Source organism: Uloborus diversus, unplaced genomic scaffold (genome assembly GCF_026930045.1).
Source record: "Uloborus diversus isolate 005 unplaced genomic scaffold, Udiv.v.3.1 scaffold_924, whole genome shotgun sequence".
NCBI lineage: Eukaryota > Metazoa > Arthropoda > Arachnida > Araneae > Uloboridae > Uloborus > Uloborus diversus.
The window spans coordinates 21,273-43,261 of record NW_026559148.1 but is presented as its reverse complement, the minus strand read 5'-3'; the positions used below and the strand labels follow the sequence as shown (position 1 = coordinate 43,261).

General features: G+C 35.7%; 1 protein-coding gene across 4 annotated transcripts in view; it reads right to left on the bottom strand.

Moving 5' to 3' along the window:
* The window catches only part of LOC129234026 (serine/threonine-protein phosphatase PGAM5, mitochondrial-like), a 39,264-nt gene extending 26,725 nt beyond the window's left edge, over positions 1–12,539 (bottom strand). The window contains exons 1-4 of one of the 4 annotated variants that reach the window (XM_054867930.1): positions 12,427–12,539; positions 9,561–9,758; positions 8,143–8,324; positions 4,182–4,396 (exon numbers count right to left, since the gene is read on the bottom strand). In XM_054867930.1, coding sequence (XP_054723905.1) covers positions 4,182–4,396; positions 8,143–8,324; positions 9,561–9,718 — 555 coding nt within the window. In that variant the 5' untranslated portion in view covers positions 9,719–9,758; positions 12,427–12,539. Of the gene's footprint in view, positions 1–4,181; positions 4,397–8,142; positions 8,325–9,560; positions 9,759–12,092; positions 12,291–12,363; positions 12,405–12,426 lie in introns of those variants that run through there. The other 3 variants (XM_054867927.1, XM_054867931.1, XM_054867929.1) reach the window with 3 other exon arrangements.
* Positions 12,540–21,989: the final 9,450 nt, after the last annotated feature.

The following is a 21,989-nucleotide window of genomic DNA, read 5'->3' as shown; positions in this document are numbered from 1 at the left end:
TTATAACATTGATGAGACCGGTTTGTTTTATAGAGCTCTGCCAGATAAAACCTTAACTTTACGGAAAGAAAACTGCTCTGGTGGCAAAATCTCCAAAGAACGCTTAACAGTTTTGTTGGGTGCCAGCATGGATGGTACAAAATTAAAACCAGTTGTCATCGGAAAAGCAGCCAGACCTCGGTGTTTTAAAGGAGTGGATATAAAAAAATTACCTGTAGACTGGTATTCAAATAGAAGAGCGTGGATGACAACCAGTGTCATATCTGATTGACTTGTAACTTTTGATAAGAAGTTGGGGAGAGAAAAAAGGCATATTGTTATTTTTATGGACAACGCGCCCTCCCATCCCAAAGACTTTCACTTGAAAAATATAGAAATAGTCTTCTTGCCAGCAAACACAACATCGAAATGCCAACCTATGGATGCTGGGATAATTCAAGCATTTAAAATTCAATACAGACAACTAGTTATGAAGCATTTAATCAATAAAATGGAAGAAACTAAAACAAGTAGCGAATGGTCCAAAACAATTGATGTGTTAGATGCAATCAGCTGGGTTAAGCACGCATGGAAGGAAGTTAAAAAAGAAACAATAGTAAGTTGCTTTAATCGCGTTGGATTCAAAAAAGGATCTGCCACAGAGGAAATTGACAACGAAGTTGATTGTGACAATGATGGATCCGATTTGCAGTCGTTAATGCAACAAGCAGGGTTCACAAATGTGACCGCTGAAGACTATGCTCCCATCGACGACCAAGTTTTCACTGAAGAAAGCGAAACAGAAATTGCAAGCATAGTGCGCGAAATTAACGAAGATCATACAGTTGAGGATGACGATGAAGATGAACTGTCCGTAAAAGAAGACGTTAAAACAATTAAAAATGTTAACGAAGCTTTAAGCGTATTAGATGGACTCAGGGAATTTTCAATTAAACACAACGATCCTAAAGGACTAGACTTGGTACAAGAACTTAAGAAACATTTCGAAAATGAAAGACTTTCATCGATCAAAACATATCAACAGACATCAATCGAACAATTTTTTAAAAGTACAAATTAGGTATGTAATTTTTATGCGAACCTGTTATTTAAATCTCTTTGAGTGTGCAAAACTGTAATATTTGAATTTAACCTGATAAAATAATTGTTTATTATGTATATGTTGGTAAAAACTAGTAAATTAAAAAAAATCTATGCATATGAAAGAGTAGAATTCACTCATATTTCATTTAAGATTTCAAAAAACATAAACAAATAACTAAAGTTAATTAAATTAAAAAAACCTCTGTAAAGCGGACACCCCTCTCTTACGGACAAAAAAGTTTGTCCCGTTAGTGTCCGTAATAGAGGGGTTTCACTGTATTATCAAAGAGAAAAAGTTAGGAGGAAATGCAGGAAAAATCAATTGTGGAAAAAATTCATAAATAAAATTTTCTATTTATAGGTTTTGCCTTTTTATGATATTTTTAATTGTTAATCTTCACAAAATCTCTATTCACTGAAGTCCCCTTTTACCAACTTTTAAAGGTAAATTTAAAAAAAAAACATTTCACCATTTTCAATAATAATGCAATAAAAGAAAGTTTGCTAAAAGGTCTGAAGTAGTTTTATGAAAACAAGGACAACAAGGCATGCTTTAGGTGTTCAAATCATTAGTTGCAAAAATATATTCCAGTCACAAATTGTTTATTCTGATACAGATTATTAACACCGACAAATAAATTAATGCATTATTTGTATCATGAAATCCCCAACATTTTTCAAATGGCCAATTGACAAATGAAGTACAAACATAAACATTTTAACTTGAACCTCTTGTGTACAAGATCATTTTCCTATTTGTTCAAATTCTGTAACTTTATTAAATCTAAATGAAAAACAAAATCTCCTTATAATGTTCCCTGTACCAGGAACATTGGTTGTACAGCAAACTAAGCCATACATTATCTGCATGAGGTTGCAAAGGAAAATTGTCCTAGACATAGCATGTATCTAGCATGCTATGTCTAGGACATAGGCATGCATCTAGCCACACTTTTAACCACTAGCATAGTATGCAAGTGGTTAAAAGTATGGCTCGTCCATCAGTTCCGATATTTAGAGGAGAGCAAGACTAGGCCCTCACCCGGGCGGCAACTATCGGGGGGGGGGGGGGGTATTTCACCTTATTTCTGTTCCAAGACTAAATGGAAATATTTCCTGAAAATCCCAATTTTTGAAATGAAAAAAAAAAAGAAAAAAAGAAATATAGTGACCCATGTGATGAAAAATTGGACTATTAGGGACTCAAAAGAACAAAAGAAAGCAGGGACTGGGGATCCAGACTGAAAGCCCTGACTCACTTTGAGAAATGAAAATCCCCGACTTTTCCAAGTGTTTCAGCAGAAACTTGGCGAAATTCCAGACTTGAATTTTGAATTTATGGCTAAAAATTATGATTTTTTTTTTGAAAACATAAGCAAAAATACTGTTAATTTTAATATGAGAACTTCAATTTTCATATAGGGTGTTCCGTTTGTACCTGCAAAGACCTTTATTTTTGCAACCGTTAGTCCTAGATGTGTCCATTTGTGTCCCAAAAATGTTCAAAATCAGATGCAGGATTAAGGTATTGAAAGTTTGAAGCACAAATAAAAATGAGTCAAGAAATACAAAATTTAACTTTTTATACAGGCCCCAAGTCCCTAAGTTATGTTTAGGGAAATATTCTCCATTGAAAAATAATCCCAACACAAAAAGTTTGAAATTAGTACGACCAATATTCACCGAGATATGGAACGCAGCGTTTTTTGACTTACACCACTTTACACTTGCCGTAAATAACACCTTTTGGGGAAAAATATAGCAGTTAACAAGTGTTTAAAATTATATGTGTGCATAAAGTTTGGTTTTTCAAATTGTTCGAGGTTTAGTGGCGTGTTTTTGTATATCATGGCATACCATCTGCATTTATTTTTGAATTGCAAAGAAAAATATAAATTCTTTGTTTTTTGAGCAATCACGATTGCTAATTGTTTTCATTTGACTGTCCTTGATGTTGTGGTTCCTTTTCCAGCTTGAACCAGGGGTCTCTGCAGCACCACCGCCCATCGGCCTCTGCTGGCGCGCCTCCTCTGGTCCTGACCACTGTCCCCCGGAATCTGGTGGCATGCATATCCTACACACATACTGCTCATATACACACACATGCACGGGCCTTTGCACACATACACACTGACACACATATGCGCTGACCCACAGACACCTGCCTTTACACACATACACTCACGCCTACGTTCATACACGCAGGTCTACGCACACACACAAGCCTAGCCTACACACACACACAACTATACACACCTAACTGTCCAGGAGGAGGGGCAGGCATGAGGGGACAGGGGCCGTTTCTAGAAACAATAACTCCAGTGAGTAGGATCCTGCCTAAACTCGTGATTGCGAAAAACATAATTTGAATTCAAAATTTCAGAATTCAAATTAATTTCTTTTTATTTTTTATTATTTTTTTTTACTTTGACAACCTGTCATTCTTCTGAAAGGGCGATAAGTTTCTATTTCATCTTCTAGATGGTCCCTTAAAACTTTAAAATGGAATATCTCCTTGAATTTCAATGGAGAATATTTCCCTAGGTATGACTTAGGGGACCTGGGGTTTGTATAAAAAGTTACATTTTGTATTTTTTGACTTCTTTTTATTTTCACTTTAAACTTTCAATATCTTAACTCTACATCTGATTTTGAACATTTTTGCAATTTGAAGTATGCATCTAAGACTAACGGTTGTGAAAATAGAGGTTTTGCAGGTTAAAACGGAATACCCTGTATACGTAAGCCTTTGGGTAAGTACTCGCTTCACATAAGAATATGTATATTCATTCTGGTTTCGACACAGTGGCTAAAGAACATAATGCTCTATTTACTGTAGTAGTTTATGAGACAATTCCTGTTTATTTTCCCCATTTTTCCATGTTTTTGAATAAATCAATGATTTATGATTCTTTTGACCAAAATTAAATTCACCGACAATTCTCAGTATTCCCTGGTGTCTGAGAACTCTGCCAGCATGGCAAAACTTTGCTCTGTGATGCACATCCTACTTTTCATCATATTTTTGCCTTAGAAATGTAATTTCATAAAACCTACACATGCAATGAAATTTTGGAAGAATATTTTATCACACTTACTTTGGGTTCAGGCTTGTAATATCCCACAGGAGGTTCAGGTGGAATTGGTGCTCCTTCTCGAAGAACATCATCAGTTTTAACAGATAAATCAGGAAAGTTTTTGAGAATAATATCAGATGTTTCTATTGCTCGTGTCATTGATGATCTAACAAGTGATGTATAGTTGAATTTCAAATCCAATAACCTCTGTCCTACTACTTGTGCTTGTTTTATGCCTAAAAAAAATATAATTAAAGGAATGTCAGAAAATACTGCAATACCATAGACATTTGAGGAGGGGGTGGGGGATGGAAATGAATGTACAGTGGTGTAACAAATTCCTTCAACTGTACTAAGCTCATAAGACAGTTATTCAGCTGCAGCAGTGGCGGATTGGTTGAAAAAATCGGCCCTGGCATTAGTAGATGTATAGCGGCCCCTTATCTCTTATAGGTATTAAATTTTACCTAACGATTGGGATATCACTTAAATATCAAGAAATTATTCATAACAACTAAATATGTTTTATTTAAACAAAATTCAACAGATAGGAACACTTCTGCGCTTTAATGGTGAACAAATTGATACAGTATTAGCTAAACTTTATTTTGGGGGAAAATTGTGATTGTAATTGTCCATTTAAGTATTTTTATGATGCCCTGAACTTGATTGAATATTTCCGTAATGATAACACTGTTTGGTTAGTATGTCCTTTTCTGCAGTCATAACAAGTAACTTAATTGCCCTGTTACATGAAACTGATCTAGCAATGTTCATGGGTGAAAGACTAGGGCCGTCTTAGAACGTGATGGGTCCCTCGACACAAACATACATTACTGGGCCCTGTCATTAACATTTCCTTTTTTATACTGCCATACCCTGACAACCCCCGAACTCGATGCGAGGTCAAAAATCTTGTGGGAGGAGTCAGGTACGAGTTTGGCAGCCCCCCCCTTCTTTTTTTTTTTCAAACGCATGTATCAATGCAAAGAGAGAGAGTGTGAACTCAGTTTTCTGGCTCCTGGGAGTCATTAAAGTACTAGCAATATAAAGTTAATGGAAAGATTAACCTTAAGCCTGAAATAGGGGGGTCCAGGGGGCCTCTCCCCCGGAAAATTTTTTAAATTATAGCCTTAAAAACTCAATTTTAGACAATATTTGGTGATGTTAGGGGAGCGTAGGTTTAGGGTTTCTCCTGCTGCAATTTTTCAGAAGTGAAAATCTAAAAACAGAATTTTAAATTATCTTCGAGTATATGCTATGAAGAGCGATTCCGGGGACTCTCCTCTGAAAATAAAAAATAAAAAAATTAGCTCTGAAAACGCAGTTTCAGAACTTTGGCGATTTCAAATCGAGATAGATTCCGAGGCCATCCACCAGAAAATTTTCAAATTGAAGTCTTAAAAGTGTTTTTTTTTTGGGTAAAGATAAGGGCACCGGCAGTTACTCGAAAGTTAAGTTCTAAAAACGGAATTTTTGGTGACCTTCAGTGATGTTAGGAAAAGGAGTTTTCAGGAGGCTCACCCCGGAAAATTTTCGAAATTAAAGCACTAAAAACGAGATTTAAAACGTTCTTCATTGATGATGCCGAGAGAGAGGAGGAGACGGCACACTTTCCCAGAAAATTTTTGATACTATTAATTTAAAAACACAGTTTTAGACCATCTTTGGGAATGTTTAAAAAATGGGAGAGGTTCGAGTGCTTTCCTCCAGCAAATTTTCAAAACTGGAATTCCATGTTATGGCGGGAATGGATTCGGCTGTTCTCTTATGAAGTTATTCAAAATTAAAGCCCAAAAATTTAAAGTTTATACGATCTTCGATGATATTAGGAGGGGGGGGGGGTCTAGGGACCACCAGAATTCTTTCGACATTGGTTTTTATCAACTTACTTTCTTTTTAAACTGAGAGGCCCGAAACCGTGAGTTTGTACAGCATACAGAATACTTTATGTTTCGTCAAAAAATGTTTGAAACTCACATTTCGTCAGAATTTGGCATCTGATTTGATAATCTTAATAATGTAGAGTCGTTCATGCTCCTCAAGGGTATTTTAAAATTGCTCTTTTTACAATAATTTTACGTAAAAAAAATATTTTGTTGCTTTTATTAAAATAGTTATAAACAGGATCGCCGATAGCAAAAGGGAAAAAAATGACATAGGTCATTTTTTTTCACAGGCCCCCTTCTACACCTTTCACCATTAGGATATTTTATCCTCTGCACGAGTTCGATTCCAAGCCGGGCCCCTATTCTCCAACTAAGCTGACATGACCTCACGTCGGCCCCTGTTATAAGTTGCATTTTAGAGCAATTGTGAATTGTGACTTATAAATAAAAGCGTCAAAGAAACCAAGTCTTATAACATTTTACCCTGTGTGTTTTGTTTTTAATTTATTTTTTTATTACACCACTAAAAATATATTGGCAGCCTCAGGGCCCGACTAACTTAAAGTGAGGCTCTAGGCCCACATTAATTTGGAGGCCCCCTGAAGACTATGCAGTATTTCATTTACATTTTTAAAGCACGAGTGCACTTTTGGAGGCCTTTTTGTCTAATCACACAACTATGTATAAATCACTTATGTACATTTATGAATCCCCTTTGGGAACCCTCATAAGCATGACCAAGGAAATTCGTTACTGGCAGAATGATTAAAAATTCCCCTTTAAAGAAGTTTTTTTCTAATTAATAAGCCACAATTAAAAAAAAAACATGTATTTTTCATATCGTTGCTATGCATAATTCTTTGAAAAATTAGGGGCCCCTTAGGAACATGGGGTCCCAGGCCTAGGCAGCCTGTGTGGTAATCAGGCCCTGGGTAGCCCCATTTCAGAAATTCCCCCTCCCACCGCCTCTTGGTGATGGTTCTGCCTTTCTCCATCCGCAAGCTTTAGCCCATGCGTAAAGAGGAGCTGAAGCTATGTTTTGCGAATTTGCGTTATTCTAAACACATGAGCACAAAATTTACATTTTATGCTAATAGACGGGCCCGAAATACTTTGCTGTTAGTTGATCGGCCCGAAGCATGACCGGCCCACCGGGCAAATGCCCGGTTGCCCGCCGGCTGTATCCGCCACTGAGCTGCAGCATCCTGAATTGCATTTAAAGTTATCTATCTCATTTTTTTTATGTCACACTCTGTGATTATGGTAGACCCTCGCTTTATGCGGATTTGATCATACACGTTTTAAGATTTGACACCTTTATTTTATTTAACACAGACGAGCTTTGATTTTACAGGGATGAGGCATTGCAAATAGACAACATTTTCTATTCTTTCAACATTTAAACTTCTAAGATTGCAGAAAAAACGTAATAAACTGCATTTAAGTGCTAATGAGCAAGCTTGGGTCATCGGGGACATTTTTGCGATTGGTTCCAGAGCTCTTTCCGGAAGTAAAGTTATTAAAACTCACAAAATTCAGAGCTCTTTAAAGTGACAAAGGAGAACGAAGCCAACAAGGATACTGACATTGATGATTCAAAATCAAAAGCTCTCTCACTGAAAATTTTGAGTCATTCTTTGACAATTACAAATAATCTTTCCAATTTGTTAGTGAAGGAAGAGCTTGTCATGGAAATTAAATGAGTGATCATGGAATAGTTATGTCCTACAAAGAACTACAGAGAAAAATAATTAATGACTACAGAAAGAATGTTATAACCAGCTCTTTTTTTAACATTAAGTTAATTCATTTTCTCTTTATGCAGGTTCTGTGTAGGTATCGGGAATAAGTAAACATTAAACTTATTATATATATTTATCTATCAATTGAATGAAGTTTTTTTTTCATCTATGGAACCCAACCCCTATTTTAACACTACTATTAAATCACTGCGTGGCATTTCCGTGGAACGCAACCCCCGTGTAAAACAAGGGTCTACTGTATTTCAAAATTAGAGCTTGTCACTTCTATGCAGGTGACCTAACTTTTATTGTACTTCTAAGTTTTAATTCAATTTATAAACAATAATTTACCTAATTCAGTGAGACGCCTGTCTACATCTGCTTTAGCAGACTCGTTATACTGTCCATGACGTATAAGAAAAAGATGCCTCGTTGCAGTGGGTGTAACTTTAACTTTCTGTTCATTTATTCTGTTTTGTTCAATAGGATCATTTTCCTTTTCAGCAGGTTTTATCATACTTAAGGGTTCACGTCTAAAATAGACAAATAAACATTTAATAACCAACAATTTTGTAAGTAATACATATATTAGTATAAAAAATTCAGAGTTAAATAAAGGAAGCAGATTTTACTCTGGCAAATCTAACCTGGCAGCACCGTGAAGGCTACACAGATCCTAATCACAGCATTACGATGTTGCCAAGTTAGGTTAGCCCCAAGTACAGTTAATTCAAATTGCTATTATAATCTATGGTGCTCATGCAAGTGTAACACAAAATTGCAAATTTTTCGAGCGATGCCTGGCTGTCTGTGTTATACATAATTAGATAATAAGTTCTTTTTCCAAGAGTTAATTTTTTCGACGCCTAAAGGTATGTATATTGGAGTTTTATCCGCCAAAAAAAAAAAAACCGTAAGAAACGAACCAACAGTTCCAACACCGATTTCTTTGCCCACCAAATGGCAGTCGAGACTAGTTCAAAAGGAATCATTTTTCCCCACGAAGTTTCGTAGGATGATCTACCTAGTTAAGTGAGCGCTAGCGAACCGGCTCCCATGTCTATGGCTTTAAAAGGATTTTCAAGGACCCGTGGGAACTCTGAAGAAACGAACAAGAATATCAAAGCAAAGTTATACTTTACGTGGGAAAGTATTAGTTTGAATAATAAGTTATTGAAATATAACAGTCTAATTTTTTCTCTCTTTTTGTTATGCTTAACTAAATATTGAAAAACACTTAAATAAATACAATACAAACTTGATATGTCGAATATCACAAGAAGGGATAAATATTTGAGATATTGAGTTTTCAAATCATTTTGTAAAATTTACACTAGTAACCGTAGGCGGCTCGTAGGGTGGGCAACTGTCCCCTCACTTCCAAAAGTAAGGGGGCCTTGATCCTCACTTTTCAGAGTTAAAAATTAATGATTGATTTAAATATAACTTTTACAGCGAGCCTATCAAGCACTTGACTGTGTGATGAAACAAAAAGACTGCATTAGTTCTTAGCCACAAGAGGCTCAGATGCAAAATTTATGTGTAATAGGTTGGAAAAAAGAATGACATAATTTAAGTTAATTAGCCCTCTTAACACAGAAATTTCAACACACCTATGATAATAACAAAAACTGCTGGAGAGAAAAAAGGGTTAAATCAACTCCGAGTGAAAATATTGTAACTTGCATTCATTTTTCTTCACAACATTTAATAACATGAAAAATATGTGGTTTTATTTTACATTCAGTCATTAAAAATATCTCAAATACCTGTCCCAATTATAGTCCCATTTCACAGAAGGCTCGAAGTTTGTAGTCCAGGACATCTCTGCACATTTTTTCTCTGATTGAAAATAGCTGAACATACCCAATACAACACCACTTCCAGCCACAGCATAAAGCCATTTTGCCCTCTGAGCCAAAACCATTTTTGTATCACAGCTAAATGACAGAAATATACAGCACAAGCTGAAAGTAATAAAATAGTACATTTTAACAACAACTCTTTCTAAGTGGTTATGAATCAATTGTAGGCAGCGGTGCCTCAAACTTACATTTTTGGGAGGGGAGAATTTTTTAATATGTTGAATAAAACTCGGACCTTTACCAAATGCTAACATTAAAAGCATGCACACCTAGATACATCTAACGAGAAGAGAAATTTAACATGAAAAGAATTCTGCAGCACCGTCTTCAAATTTACTGAATATAGAGGTAACTGACGTCCCATCGGGGACTCCTGATTTTATGTAGAACCAACAAACACATTGATGGTGACCAGGCTCGGATTTGCTTACCAGCAGACCCCACAGTGCAAAGGGGGAGGGGGCACATTCTTAAAGGGCCCAACGGCTAAAGAAATTGGGGAAAAAACAAGCACTAACACTTATTAATCACTGTTGGCCTTTGGGGAGGGGCCCAACAGATTTTGTTGTAGGGGGGCCCAAACTTTATAGATTGAGGCCTGATGGTGACCAAACTACCTATTATATTCCATTAAGTTACATCTGTTATAAAGATAAAAAGAACACGAGCATGCAAAATCAAGCTTTGTTGGCTTTAAAAAACCAAATCAAAACTTTGAAACATGCTTGTCTTTATATAAGCTCAGTACCACAATAAATTTTTTTACAATATTTTAAACTTATACATAGCCTTAATATGAATTAATGTATAAAAAAGTTGTAGCTAAGGCAGAACTACAAGCATTAGACAGCTTGACTGTGACATCCAGATACTGCAGTTTCATTCTTCTTACACTTAAGTTACTGCTCCTAGCAGGGAGTTAAGGCCGAACTACAAGCTGTTACCTTCACTTAAGAAGATGTGAGCTGTACTATACTCTCACAGGTGTGCTAAAGTTGTTTCAGCTACCAGTGTGAAGCCAGCATCATCTTCAATGAAAGGAAATCTGACTTCAGCTCGTGTTTGGTTATTCCAGACAAGTGATCTCTCTAATATGATTTTGAAAGTGTAGTATTTGGATGTTGTTAACAAGTTGTTTACATACGCTGTTAATCTTCTGGGAATTTAAAATGCATGCGAGGCTGAAACAGGTATAATGATAAGCATAAGTAACTTTACAGTACCATAATAAAAATACGAGAATGAAAACTAATTTAAAATATTAATAAACTAATTATTTAATTCAGAAAATCAAGCATATCATTTTTATTACATGAAAATCACTATTCCTTTCTCAAGTCAGTTTGCAAAAAAAAAAAAAAAACGAGTAGTTAAAGAAAACCTGATGTAGCTGACTTAATTTTCGATTTTTTTTGACATATTAGGTATAGCATTTAATCTTTTGATTTATTTTTTGCTGCAGTTCAATTTTATATTAATAAGACTATTTATTGTCTTTTAGATCATAGCTCATTTTTGGCGTTATTTGTGTGACATTTGTTAAGGTTTCGGCTATTTCTTATTGAAATTTTAAGATTTTTGTATCAGCAACAGAATATTTTTTCTCTCTTGAACCAAGATACAGGGTTCGTACTCAATTTCAGAAATAAAATGAAAGAGTTTTGGAGGAGTTTTGAAGGAGTAAAATGAGATTTTGAAGGAGTACTAATGGGCTGTCATAAAATGATGTTTGACCTTTTTTCAACATATTTGACCCCCTTCCAACTTTGTCACAAAGTGTCACACTTCACCTAACTCCTCCTCTTGTCACATGTCATATTTATCAAAATAATGTTACAATAACTGAGATGTCACTTTTTGCTACTCTCTCTTCCCCTTGTCACAATTTCCATAAGCCTGTCTCCCCCTCAAGGCATGACATCACATGTGGATGACCCTTTTTACAATATCATAACTGCGACTTACTAAACTATTGTTTTTTTTTTAAATACAACCACTTATTGTAGTACAACTGTTTATGTATTTTTAAATATTTAAACAATAATTAGGAAACCTGACTTTTGCTGCTGAGAGTGTGGAGGAGGGAACAACAATAATCATAAAACTTGAAAAAATAGCCAAGCACCATTTAAGCATGCTTTACTTCACTTATCAAATGTTTTAGTCATCTAATAATATTTTCACCTTCAACTTTTATGACTTCATGAAAAAAAAAATTTATATACAAAATTACTACATAAAATCGCTCTTATGACGAAGTTAAGTTGTCGATCAAATTATTTTAAGTAACTGTCATAGAGAAAGATTATATAGTCTTGAACTAAAAAAGAAGGAGTTTTGAAGGAGTTAAAACCAAAATGAAGGAGTTTGAAGGGCCCTTCAAAAAAATTTCCTAAATGAAAGAGTATTGGAGGAGGTTTGAAGGAGCGTACGAACCCTGAAGAATCAACAATTCACAATGTTACACGATGCTCTAAATCGATCAGGAATACTGCATACATGTGAAATGAAATCAGTTATTTGAGTATAATTGATTAGTTTCAGCACTTAACATTGCTTTTAAGTCGAAGACGTCAACCTTAGATCATTCAACATTCGCTTCCATGGTACTATAATATTCTAGATGACATTTCAGACGCCCAGGTTTAAAATTAAGCAGTGAAATTGAAAAGAGGTAAAATTTATTCATAAGAATTTTAAAGAGTACCAGTTTAAAACAATAAAATTCAAATTAAATAGATTTGCTGTTAACATAACCACGTGTTCTTACCAATGTAAACAAATCCGAGCAAAGTTCTCCAATCATATGAGATAACGTTTTTAGCGAGATTCATTCGATGACATACGGATACAGTCAGGTTGCGTTCGACGAGCACGACCGGGATCAACCGGTTAGTTAATCACGTGACAACTAATAATCACGTGCTCCAATCCACCAATCAACAGCTTAAAATGGTAACCGGTTAGGGCTGCGTTCGGAAACGATCCACCGGTTACACCGCGTGGTTAGTCCGGTGTGGTTATGACGTATTTGGAATTTCTCTAGGAATTCCGGTAGAACAGCTGTGTTTCCGAACGCTCGTGGATAAACCGCGGTAGTTCTAGTTCAGCAGCAAACGATACTCCAATCAACGCGTAACTTTCATAATAGGCAAGTCACGTGTGTTACGATCAAAACATGAAACAGGACCGGATTGGCCAACACAGACTTTGTGACGTTTGTGATCTCGCTAACCGCTTCCAGACAGCGGTGCCACAGGTTGCTACCAAGGTTGCGTTCGACGAAGCTCACCGGTCGACCGGTAAGTAACCAGTTACTAACCGCGGCGTTCTATGATCAACCGGTAACCTCAGCGGTTACTATTCTAAGTAGTTGATTGGTTGATTGGAGCACGTGATCATTAGCTGTCACGTGATTAACTAACCGGTCGCTCTCGGTCGTGCTCGTCGAACGCACTCAAAGTCGACCGCCAGAAAACAACCGCAGTGCTTCCGAACGCGGTTAAGTGACGTCAGCGGTTCCACCGCAAGCGTTTCCGAACGCTTGCGGTTGCACCGAGGCGACCGATCCGCGTTTCCGAATGCACCCTTGGTAACCGATATAATACTAACATTTTTAATTATACAATTAAAATTTTCATCAACAAATTATCTGTTCATTCTTACTCTTATTAAGCGAAACAAACAAAAAACGAAGGGAAAGAAAAACATATCTGCGAGCGCTCCGAGAGATGAAAGTTCCCTCCCTCTCCTTCTACGTCATCTCACGTCACTCCGATTCGACCCGATCCGCACTCCAGAGGGTTACTATACAGCTCACTAAACCTCACACAGTTAACAGTTTTTGCTTTGCATCGGAAAAGCGCTGCATGCTTCTGATGTTTGTTTATCTTTTTCTTGATGCTTTTTAGGATTCAAGATATACCAAAAGCAAAGTTTAAATTAAAGGTTAGTAAGAAGTAGCATTTTTTGCATTTCAGTTTTAAATGAAAGCATTGCAACTTAATTTTCATATTTTTGAACTTATGATCCTTATAAATGTTTTTAAATTGATAATTGTGTTAAAACACGCATCTTCGGAATTATTTCCGATTATTACCATACAGGGTCTGTCTAGCTCGATGTGTGAAATGGGTCCCGCTTCTTTTCAAATTCAAAGATTATATTTCATTTGTTCTCGCCAACAAAATATACATCTTGACTACTTTTGAAGTACCCTGTGCGCCTTTGCAGAAAAGCCAAACAGAACAGTCCCTAACATCAATAAAGTGAGGAAATAGTAAGGTGCTCAACAAATGTCAGTTGACTTATTGCAAAAACAATCACTGTAGTGTTAATCCTTATCTTCTTACTACTAGCAAATTTTCATATTTGAGGGTTCGCGGGGCATTTTTTAGGGTTTCTTTGTCTATCACAGAAATATGTAAAACATGAATCTTGTGAAATTTTGAACCATGTTAGGGCAGCTATGGTTGTGCGGACACCTTGCAATTGCGACATGGTGAATCCGCAACTGCTCCTTACCTTGCAAGAAATTGTGCCTCTATTGAACTACTAAGTCATAATTACCAAGAAATAAAAAAAAGGCTGTGGCATAATCTAGCGTTCATAACATATAGAGAGAGTGACCATCTCCCATGTAAGATGGCGAACTACAGCAAAACAGAGCACTCCCTCCAAAACGAGACCCCCAATAAACTAGTATGTTGTGGCCATCACGAAACTTTCTTCTATGTTTTTCTTTTTTTTTTCTGATCCCTCCCCATGCTTGACAATATGCAATATTCCCAACAAAAACATAATTACACATGCAAAAACTAGTATGTTGTGGCCATCACGAAACTTTCTTCTAAATTTTTCTTTTTTTTCTTTTCTGATCCCTCCCCATGCTTGACGAGGAAGCAATATTCCCAACAAAAACAAAATTACACATGCAAAAACTTGACGACCATCCCAATGTCTGAATTATTGTAAAAACAAAAGAAAGAGCGAAAATTGAAAGTTATTTTAAAAGCCTTGCTTGAATTAATTACAAATATTTTATTCGTTAACAAACATAAGATGGCAACAGTTAAAAATTTTAAATCATTGAGATAATATTTCCGATCATTTCCAATAAATTAAAATCACGAGAAATACGCAGACGACAATCTATTACGATTTATCTTTCTTATTGTTGCATTAATAAAAATATTTTTATTCGCAAAAAAAAAATCAACACCTCTTGGAGCGATCGGCGTCAAAATTGAACCAAAGCCTGTTTACGTATGGATTCACATATATTCCAAATTTCAACCAGAACGTAGCATTACTTCTTGAGATAGGGTACTCACAATGGAAAAAAAGAACGGGCGATTGCGCTACCCCCTTTTTAGCTGTTGACACCAAAATAAAATCAGCTCTTATACCCACTAAGGGCTACTTGCCGATACATTTTTCTTTCATTCCGTTCATTATTTCTTGAGATACAGCAGTCACAATTGACGACAAAAAAACGTTCTATAGCTCAACCCCTGTTTGAGTTATTGACACCAAAATTGAATCAGCACCTATTCCTGTTAATGGCAACATATGGACCAAATTTTGTTTGATTCCGCGAGTTACTTCCTGAGGAATAGCAAGCACGCGTAACTCAAAAAACGTCCCATTGCTCCACCCCCCTTGGAGGAATTCGCGCCAAAAACCAATGGGCACAAGTTCACATACGGGCACATATGTGTACCAAATTTCGTTCGATTTCATGCGGTAGTTTTGGCTGTAGAGCGGCCACAAAAAACTGGTCACACACAGACGTGACACACATACATACACACACACATACATACATACACACACACACAGACAGACAGACAGACATTTTCCAAAAATAGTCGAAATGGACTCAGCACACCTCAAAACGTTCGAATCCGTCGAAATTCGAAAATATGCACGAATCCAATACTTTCTTCTATATATTAGATATAGAAGAAAGTAAAAAGAAAAATACTTGTGGATACCTTTTGTAGAAGTAACTATCGAATGAATGGGATATAAACAACTATTGACAAAGCACTGTTCACTTAAGAGTAGGAAGAATAAAAGAGAAAAGAAACCCTCTTTTAATTCTTGTTTTTTTTTCTGGGGGGGATGGGGCACTCACATATTGTATCCGTGTAAGACCTCAGAACAGGTAACACTTGGGATGGGCCTATCCACCTTGCCATGCATCCCCGCAGTTTTTATGATTTTATAACACAGATGTCTCACTTTTTGCAGCGGGGTGGCCACTAGAGATGAGTTCGGGCTCATTTTTGAGAGCCCGAGCCCGAAAATTTGTAACCGAGCCCGATTGATATTGTCTCGGACCAAAATCCGAGCCCGTTCGAGCCCGAAGGAAACTTTCTTGTATCAGAAACGGAGCCTTCTACAATCTGACATGATCTCTCTGTTAATGAAAAATGATGCGTCAAATGTTCTTCATTAACAGAAGTTTCTAAATTTTCTTAAAGTGCTCCACTTCAAATGCATTACTGTATGACATATTGCTATAATAATCGCAAAAAACACTATTAAAAAGCGTTAATTAATTAATTATTTTTTTTTGGGTGGGGGGGGGGGGGGGAGTAAATTTGACATTGATTGAACTAATTTAAATGTTCCTTTCATTTTCTCACAGTAGGAAAATGTTTATTTGCTTTGAATTTGTATGGAGATTGGTGATTGAATATCTGTGCTTGAGCCCGAGCCCGAAACCTATTTTCGGTTTTAGAGCCCGAGCCCGCTTCGGGCCTGGGCTGTCGGGCCCGGGCTGAGCCCGTCTCATCTCTAGTGGCCACCTAGGGTGTCATGGCACAGACTACACTATTGAATGTTTTTTTTTTTTTGGGGGGGGGGGGGGTTGTTTTGAGGGGTATTTTTTAGGGGGCGGGGTATTTACAATATTTAGGGGGGCACCTCTGTTTTTTGATTTCATTTACTTGTATGCTTCTGAAAGAGATACCCTGTCTTTTGATGAATGGTCTTTTTTTTTTTATGAGGGTGCAACAACAGCTTGGGTAAGTAATTGGCATAAATATTTCTGGCATTTTTCACTTGAAATATCTTAAAAAAAGAAAAGAAAAACAGTAAATAGGAGTGATTCAAATAAGTTTTCCCCTACTTTTATTTTAGGGAATTTTCTCACAAATTCAAAAACAGCATAACAGTCACTAAATTCATAATCTATTACTAAAATAGAGAGATCCGACTATCTTGTTTGAGATTTTGGTGTTAGCAAACTAACTGGTTGCTCTTAAGTCAACATTACTGAAAGAAATTGCAAAATTGATGTTAAAGTTTGGGCTTGGAACAAAGTTTGATTTTGTTATCACTGTCAAAACATCCAAAAGATAGTAAATTTTTTCCAGTTACGTCTTTGTTCATCTTAAATTTTGAAGCAGTTTAAATTTAATAATTCTTCATCTTTTGAACTCATTCTCACTAGTATTGTCGATTGATCTAACAACTAAACTGCCTCACATCTTTCCGAATTTAATTTAAGTTAAGGGATATTCCATGTTGATAGACATGAAGACATTCTAACTTTTACTGTAACGTTTTGAAGTTGATTTTTTTCTTTATTCCTTCATAAAATTTCTTTTTCCCCCTTAAAATTGTTGAAAATTTTTGAGCTATTTTTCAATTAGCAAAGTAGCACACTTTTTACAGTCAACAATAATTAACAATTCAAACTGAACTAACTTTAAATTTTAAAATAATAAAGAAAGTTTGTTAAAAACATTAAACAAATTATTTTTGTAAGTTTTGCTTTTGTGCTTAAAGTATTTACTTTATATTTTATTTTTTTCTGTCATCTTTGAAATATGTATTTACTTATACTTTTACAAAATTGGTAAAACCTAATTGATATGTTTGATTTGATTTTCTCCTTCCAGGGAAAACATGAATGTTAATGGTGTTGTTATTGCAAAAAGTGAAAGCATAAGGTAAGAGGATTTACGGAAGGAGCATTTCAATCAGAACAGTTAAGAAAAATGTAGTTTTTATAAGTCATGCTTGTTTAGACACTGCTGGCTACCCCACTTCTATTAGAAAAGGGAAAGAATAGTTTGTCCAAGGAAATGATGGTGGCTGATCCTCACTTAATTTTGGGTTCTACCCATCCTTTGTTTTATGCTTGTTGTTTATGGACAGAAACATAAAAGTAGCCCAAATCAATCTTCTCCACAATCATGCTGTTTTGAGTATGCAGATTACTATAGGTAGTTTTCACATTGCATTAATTGAAGACCCTTGGCCCAGAGAGGGTAAAGGTTTAGGCCCAGGTATCCAAGATCACAAACTTCACTATGATCTTACGTGTGCCAGACCTAGAGCGTGTTTTATTACTACCATACTACCACTATGTTTAATGCCCTGAATCTAATTAACTACATAGATGGTGACAATGTCGCTGTTAGGTCAACTGTGAGAACAAAAGAACGAAATTATCTCCATGTCTGTGTATTTTCCTTTTGAAAAAAAAAATTCTCTATCAGAGACAGGGCCCAATTGAGATATCAGGGAGCCCAAGGCCAAATACTTTTTCGGGGACCCCCTGCAGGCAGACGTTACAGTTTTATCCATCAACAAAAACAATTTAAGTCATTAGTGAAAACAATTTTAGCAATTTGGAGGCCCCTCAAGAGCGGAGGCCCTAGACTGTGGCCTAGTTGGCCTATATGGTAATCAGGCCCTGATCAGAGACGATGATGTTTCCGCAACTGTAAGAATTTCAGAATTCATGACTAAGGACAGAAACAACAGCTTGCCCACTATGAAGCTTCTGTGCTGCGGATTTATTTTTCTCCACCCTCCCCACCTCAGATACCTTAGCAGAAAGGCTTAAGGTTCGCTTCCCAGGTTCAAACGTTGTTGATGGCCCAATGCCATCAGTTACCATATCGGAAAGCAGATGTGCTGACAAAAAACAAGTGGGACTGCCTTCCCAAATTCCTAGTATGGATGGCATAGTTCCTTCCTTCTTCAAAAGGGTACAACAGTTCTTGCCTCAATAACTTGTCAGATTTTTAGAGCATGCATTGCTTTTTAGCATGTTCCAACTGCCTGGAGACAGACAAAGGTTATCTTTATAGGAAAAAGTAGGAATACATATTATTATGAGGCTAAATCTTTTAGATCTATTAAGGGCAGTTCACTTATCGGCCATCCGTCCCGTCCAACCCGTTTTTTGACGTGACGGACTGCCGATGAAAACAGAGTACCATTCACATATGGTCACCGCATATCAATCATGTGGCTGAAATCGCCCACCAGAAAAAAGAGCACGCTGCTTGGCGGGAACCAATGAAATGCTGTCCTACTTTTGACGGCCATCAGATATCAAGGTTCTTTTATTCGAAGCGGGTCCCGTCCAAGATGGCTTGCTGTCATGGCAACCAGCAAAGAAAACTTGTTTCGGGAGGAGAAGAACGTGATGGATGGGACGGACGGCCGATATGTGAACAGGCCCTTAGTCTCGCCTCATGTTTACTAAAGGTTATTGAAAAGCTTTTTGATAGACATATTATAGTTCTATTCTTTGCTCAATCTTTCCACGTCCTTTACAAGATTTGTTTTTATTTTAACTACTTACTTTCTAGATGGGAAGTAAATGAGTAAAATCCTTTATTATTTTCCTAAAAATCTTATTTCAAGAAAATGAAAAATTTGGAAATAAAAACTTGCAAATCGTAGCATAAAACTATTAAATCATTTGAACAACAATTAATAAAAATCAAGATAGTACTTCTAACAAGGAGGGAGAGGGGTAACTTGGTGGTAAAGAAGTTAACATATTGGCATAAATTAAAAGACACTGTATTGTTACAGGTAAGTAACAATACTAGTCCAATAACTAATAGTTTTTTAAGGAACACTTAAATGCTTAAGCATTTCATAGATATAAATTAAAAAGAAAACTTTTAATCATACCTTTAGTTTTTGTGCTCCTAGTATTAAATACTTCCTATTTAATCCTATACTAAATTTCTATCAACAAAGTGATTTGTTTTTTTTATTTTTTAGACTACAAGATAGTGATGGATTACTCTTGTTAGTTTACAATACTGTGATGAACTTTCATTTCTGTATTTTAGTATCTGTAAGTTTTTAAAAAATTATTATTACATGTAAATAAATAGTCATTGATTTTATTTTAATTATGTGTATTGGACGAGAATTTTTTTATTTCTGGAAATGTATTATTTTTCTGTGTATTATTGAAGCCTGTTGTATTTTTTATAGTCATTCTTTCCAAATTTGGATAACCTTAATACCAAATTTCAATTTCCATATTCTTTATATGCTTCAAAATTAATGTTAAAGGAAAAAGTCCAGTGTTTCAATGTTTCTCGAAGTTTCTTTTACTGCCTATAAAAATTACTATAATAATATTAAAAAAAAAAAAAAAAAAAAAAAAAACAGTACATTAAACCCACTATAAAGTTGAAAAATGTATCATGAAACATAATACCATGTACAAAGAAAATTCTCGGGACTGAGAATTACCACCATTAGGTCAGTAAACTCAAAAAAAAATTAAACCACAGAATCATTCTATATGTCATATTGCCTAAATTAAATAGTCGGCCGTGCCGTCATGTCTCCGATTTTGTTCTAGAGTCCATTATTTTTTATGAATAGATATTCAAGAGATGTGCTCAAATTGATTTTTAAAGATTTTTTGAATGAAAATTACGCTTCGGGGATTTTTTTAAAAAATTCGATTTTTGATCATTTTTCAAAGTCACCGTTTTGGCACGAATTTAGAAAAATCTCTCAAATTTCTTTATTTTTCAACCAATTAAGCTGAATTTGGTATCAAGTTCAAGCTGATACTTTTCTCTTTCAATATAAATTACAGAGAGTATTCTGTGAATAGTTAGGTGTTGCCATCCTTATCTAAAGTCGGTTTTCATGTTTTTTCAATTGGGAAATTAAATAAGTCATAACTCCAGAGTACCAACTAGGATATGCGTCAATTTTTTTTGTAGCATATTTTAATCATTCTCTTGCTATGTAAATAATAAAGCTATGCTATGTAAATAGTAAAAAAAAAGGTGTTTTTTGTTGTTTTTAAATTTAAAAAAAAAAGTTTGTTTTGTAGAAAATACATGTTTTACAAAAGTGACGACCAGCAACAGGCTCTGGGCCCAGCTAGACTGGTCCTAGTCAATTTACAATCCCCAGTGAAGATCAATGGCCCTCTTAAAACTGTCTACTCCTTTGCTCATTACCACCTCTTCCGGTAAGCTGTTCCAAGGTTCCACTACCCTGCTAAAATAATAATTTTTCCTAATATCCATGTTAGCCTGAGATTTAAATAGCTTAAAACAATGACCCCTTGTCCTGTTTTCAGTGCTAAACTTTAGCCCCGTAACATCTTTCGCTTTAATAAATTTAAACAGCTGAATCATGTCCACTCGGTCTCTTCTTTGCTCAAGACTGTACATTTTTAGCCTTCTAAGCCTGGAATCATAATCTAAGTGGGAAAGTCCACTTATTAGCCTTGTAGCCCGCCTTTGAACCCTTTCCAATACATTAATGTCTTTCTTAAGATAAGGAGACCAAAACTGAACAGCATACTCCAAATGGGGTCTTACCAAACTTCTATATAAGGGCAGAAGAACTTCTTTAGATTTATTACTTTATACTATTACTATACTATTTTCTATTACTTTAAAGCCCTTTTGAGCTTAAAAAAGTCCAAAAACTTTTCAGAACAATTAATATCAAAATGTCAAAGGATAAAATTGCTTTGTATCAATTAGTTATCGTAAAAAAGTTTTTCACTTGGGAAAAGAGTTGTGCAAAAACCTCGGTTTCAGACTTGACAAAAAAAAAAATCTTTTGATTGAAAATATACTAAATATTGAGAATAATAATGAGAAGAATGGTGTAAAAAACATTTCTAATGGTATTATTTTACGTATTTTTCAACATTAAAAGACCAAAAAAAAAATCACTATTGAAAAGTTTTTATAGTATGAACTTATTTGGATTACGTAACACCCGACAATGATCCTCCACTTTTACAGTACTCCTGCAGCACAACTCTAGATTTCTTTGAAGAAGATTTTTTTTTGCTGATTCTATGGAATATTTCTTGACCACTATTTGGGAGAAAGGGCAGATTGGCTGCCCATCCTGTATATAGCTGTTGATGGCTCAATTGACAGAGCGGTGGACTGTTGCTTGTAAAACAGAAATCCATTTCAAAAGTTTCTAAACTCTTTTCTGGCAGTAGATTTTAACATTCTTTACTTCCCGGTAGCAGAAACTGCGAGACGCGAGACGTGCGTCGCAGATTTTTCG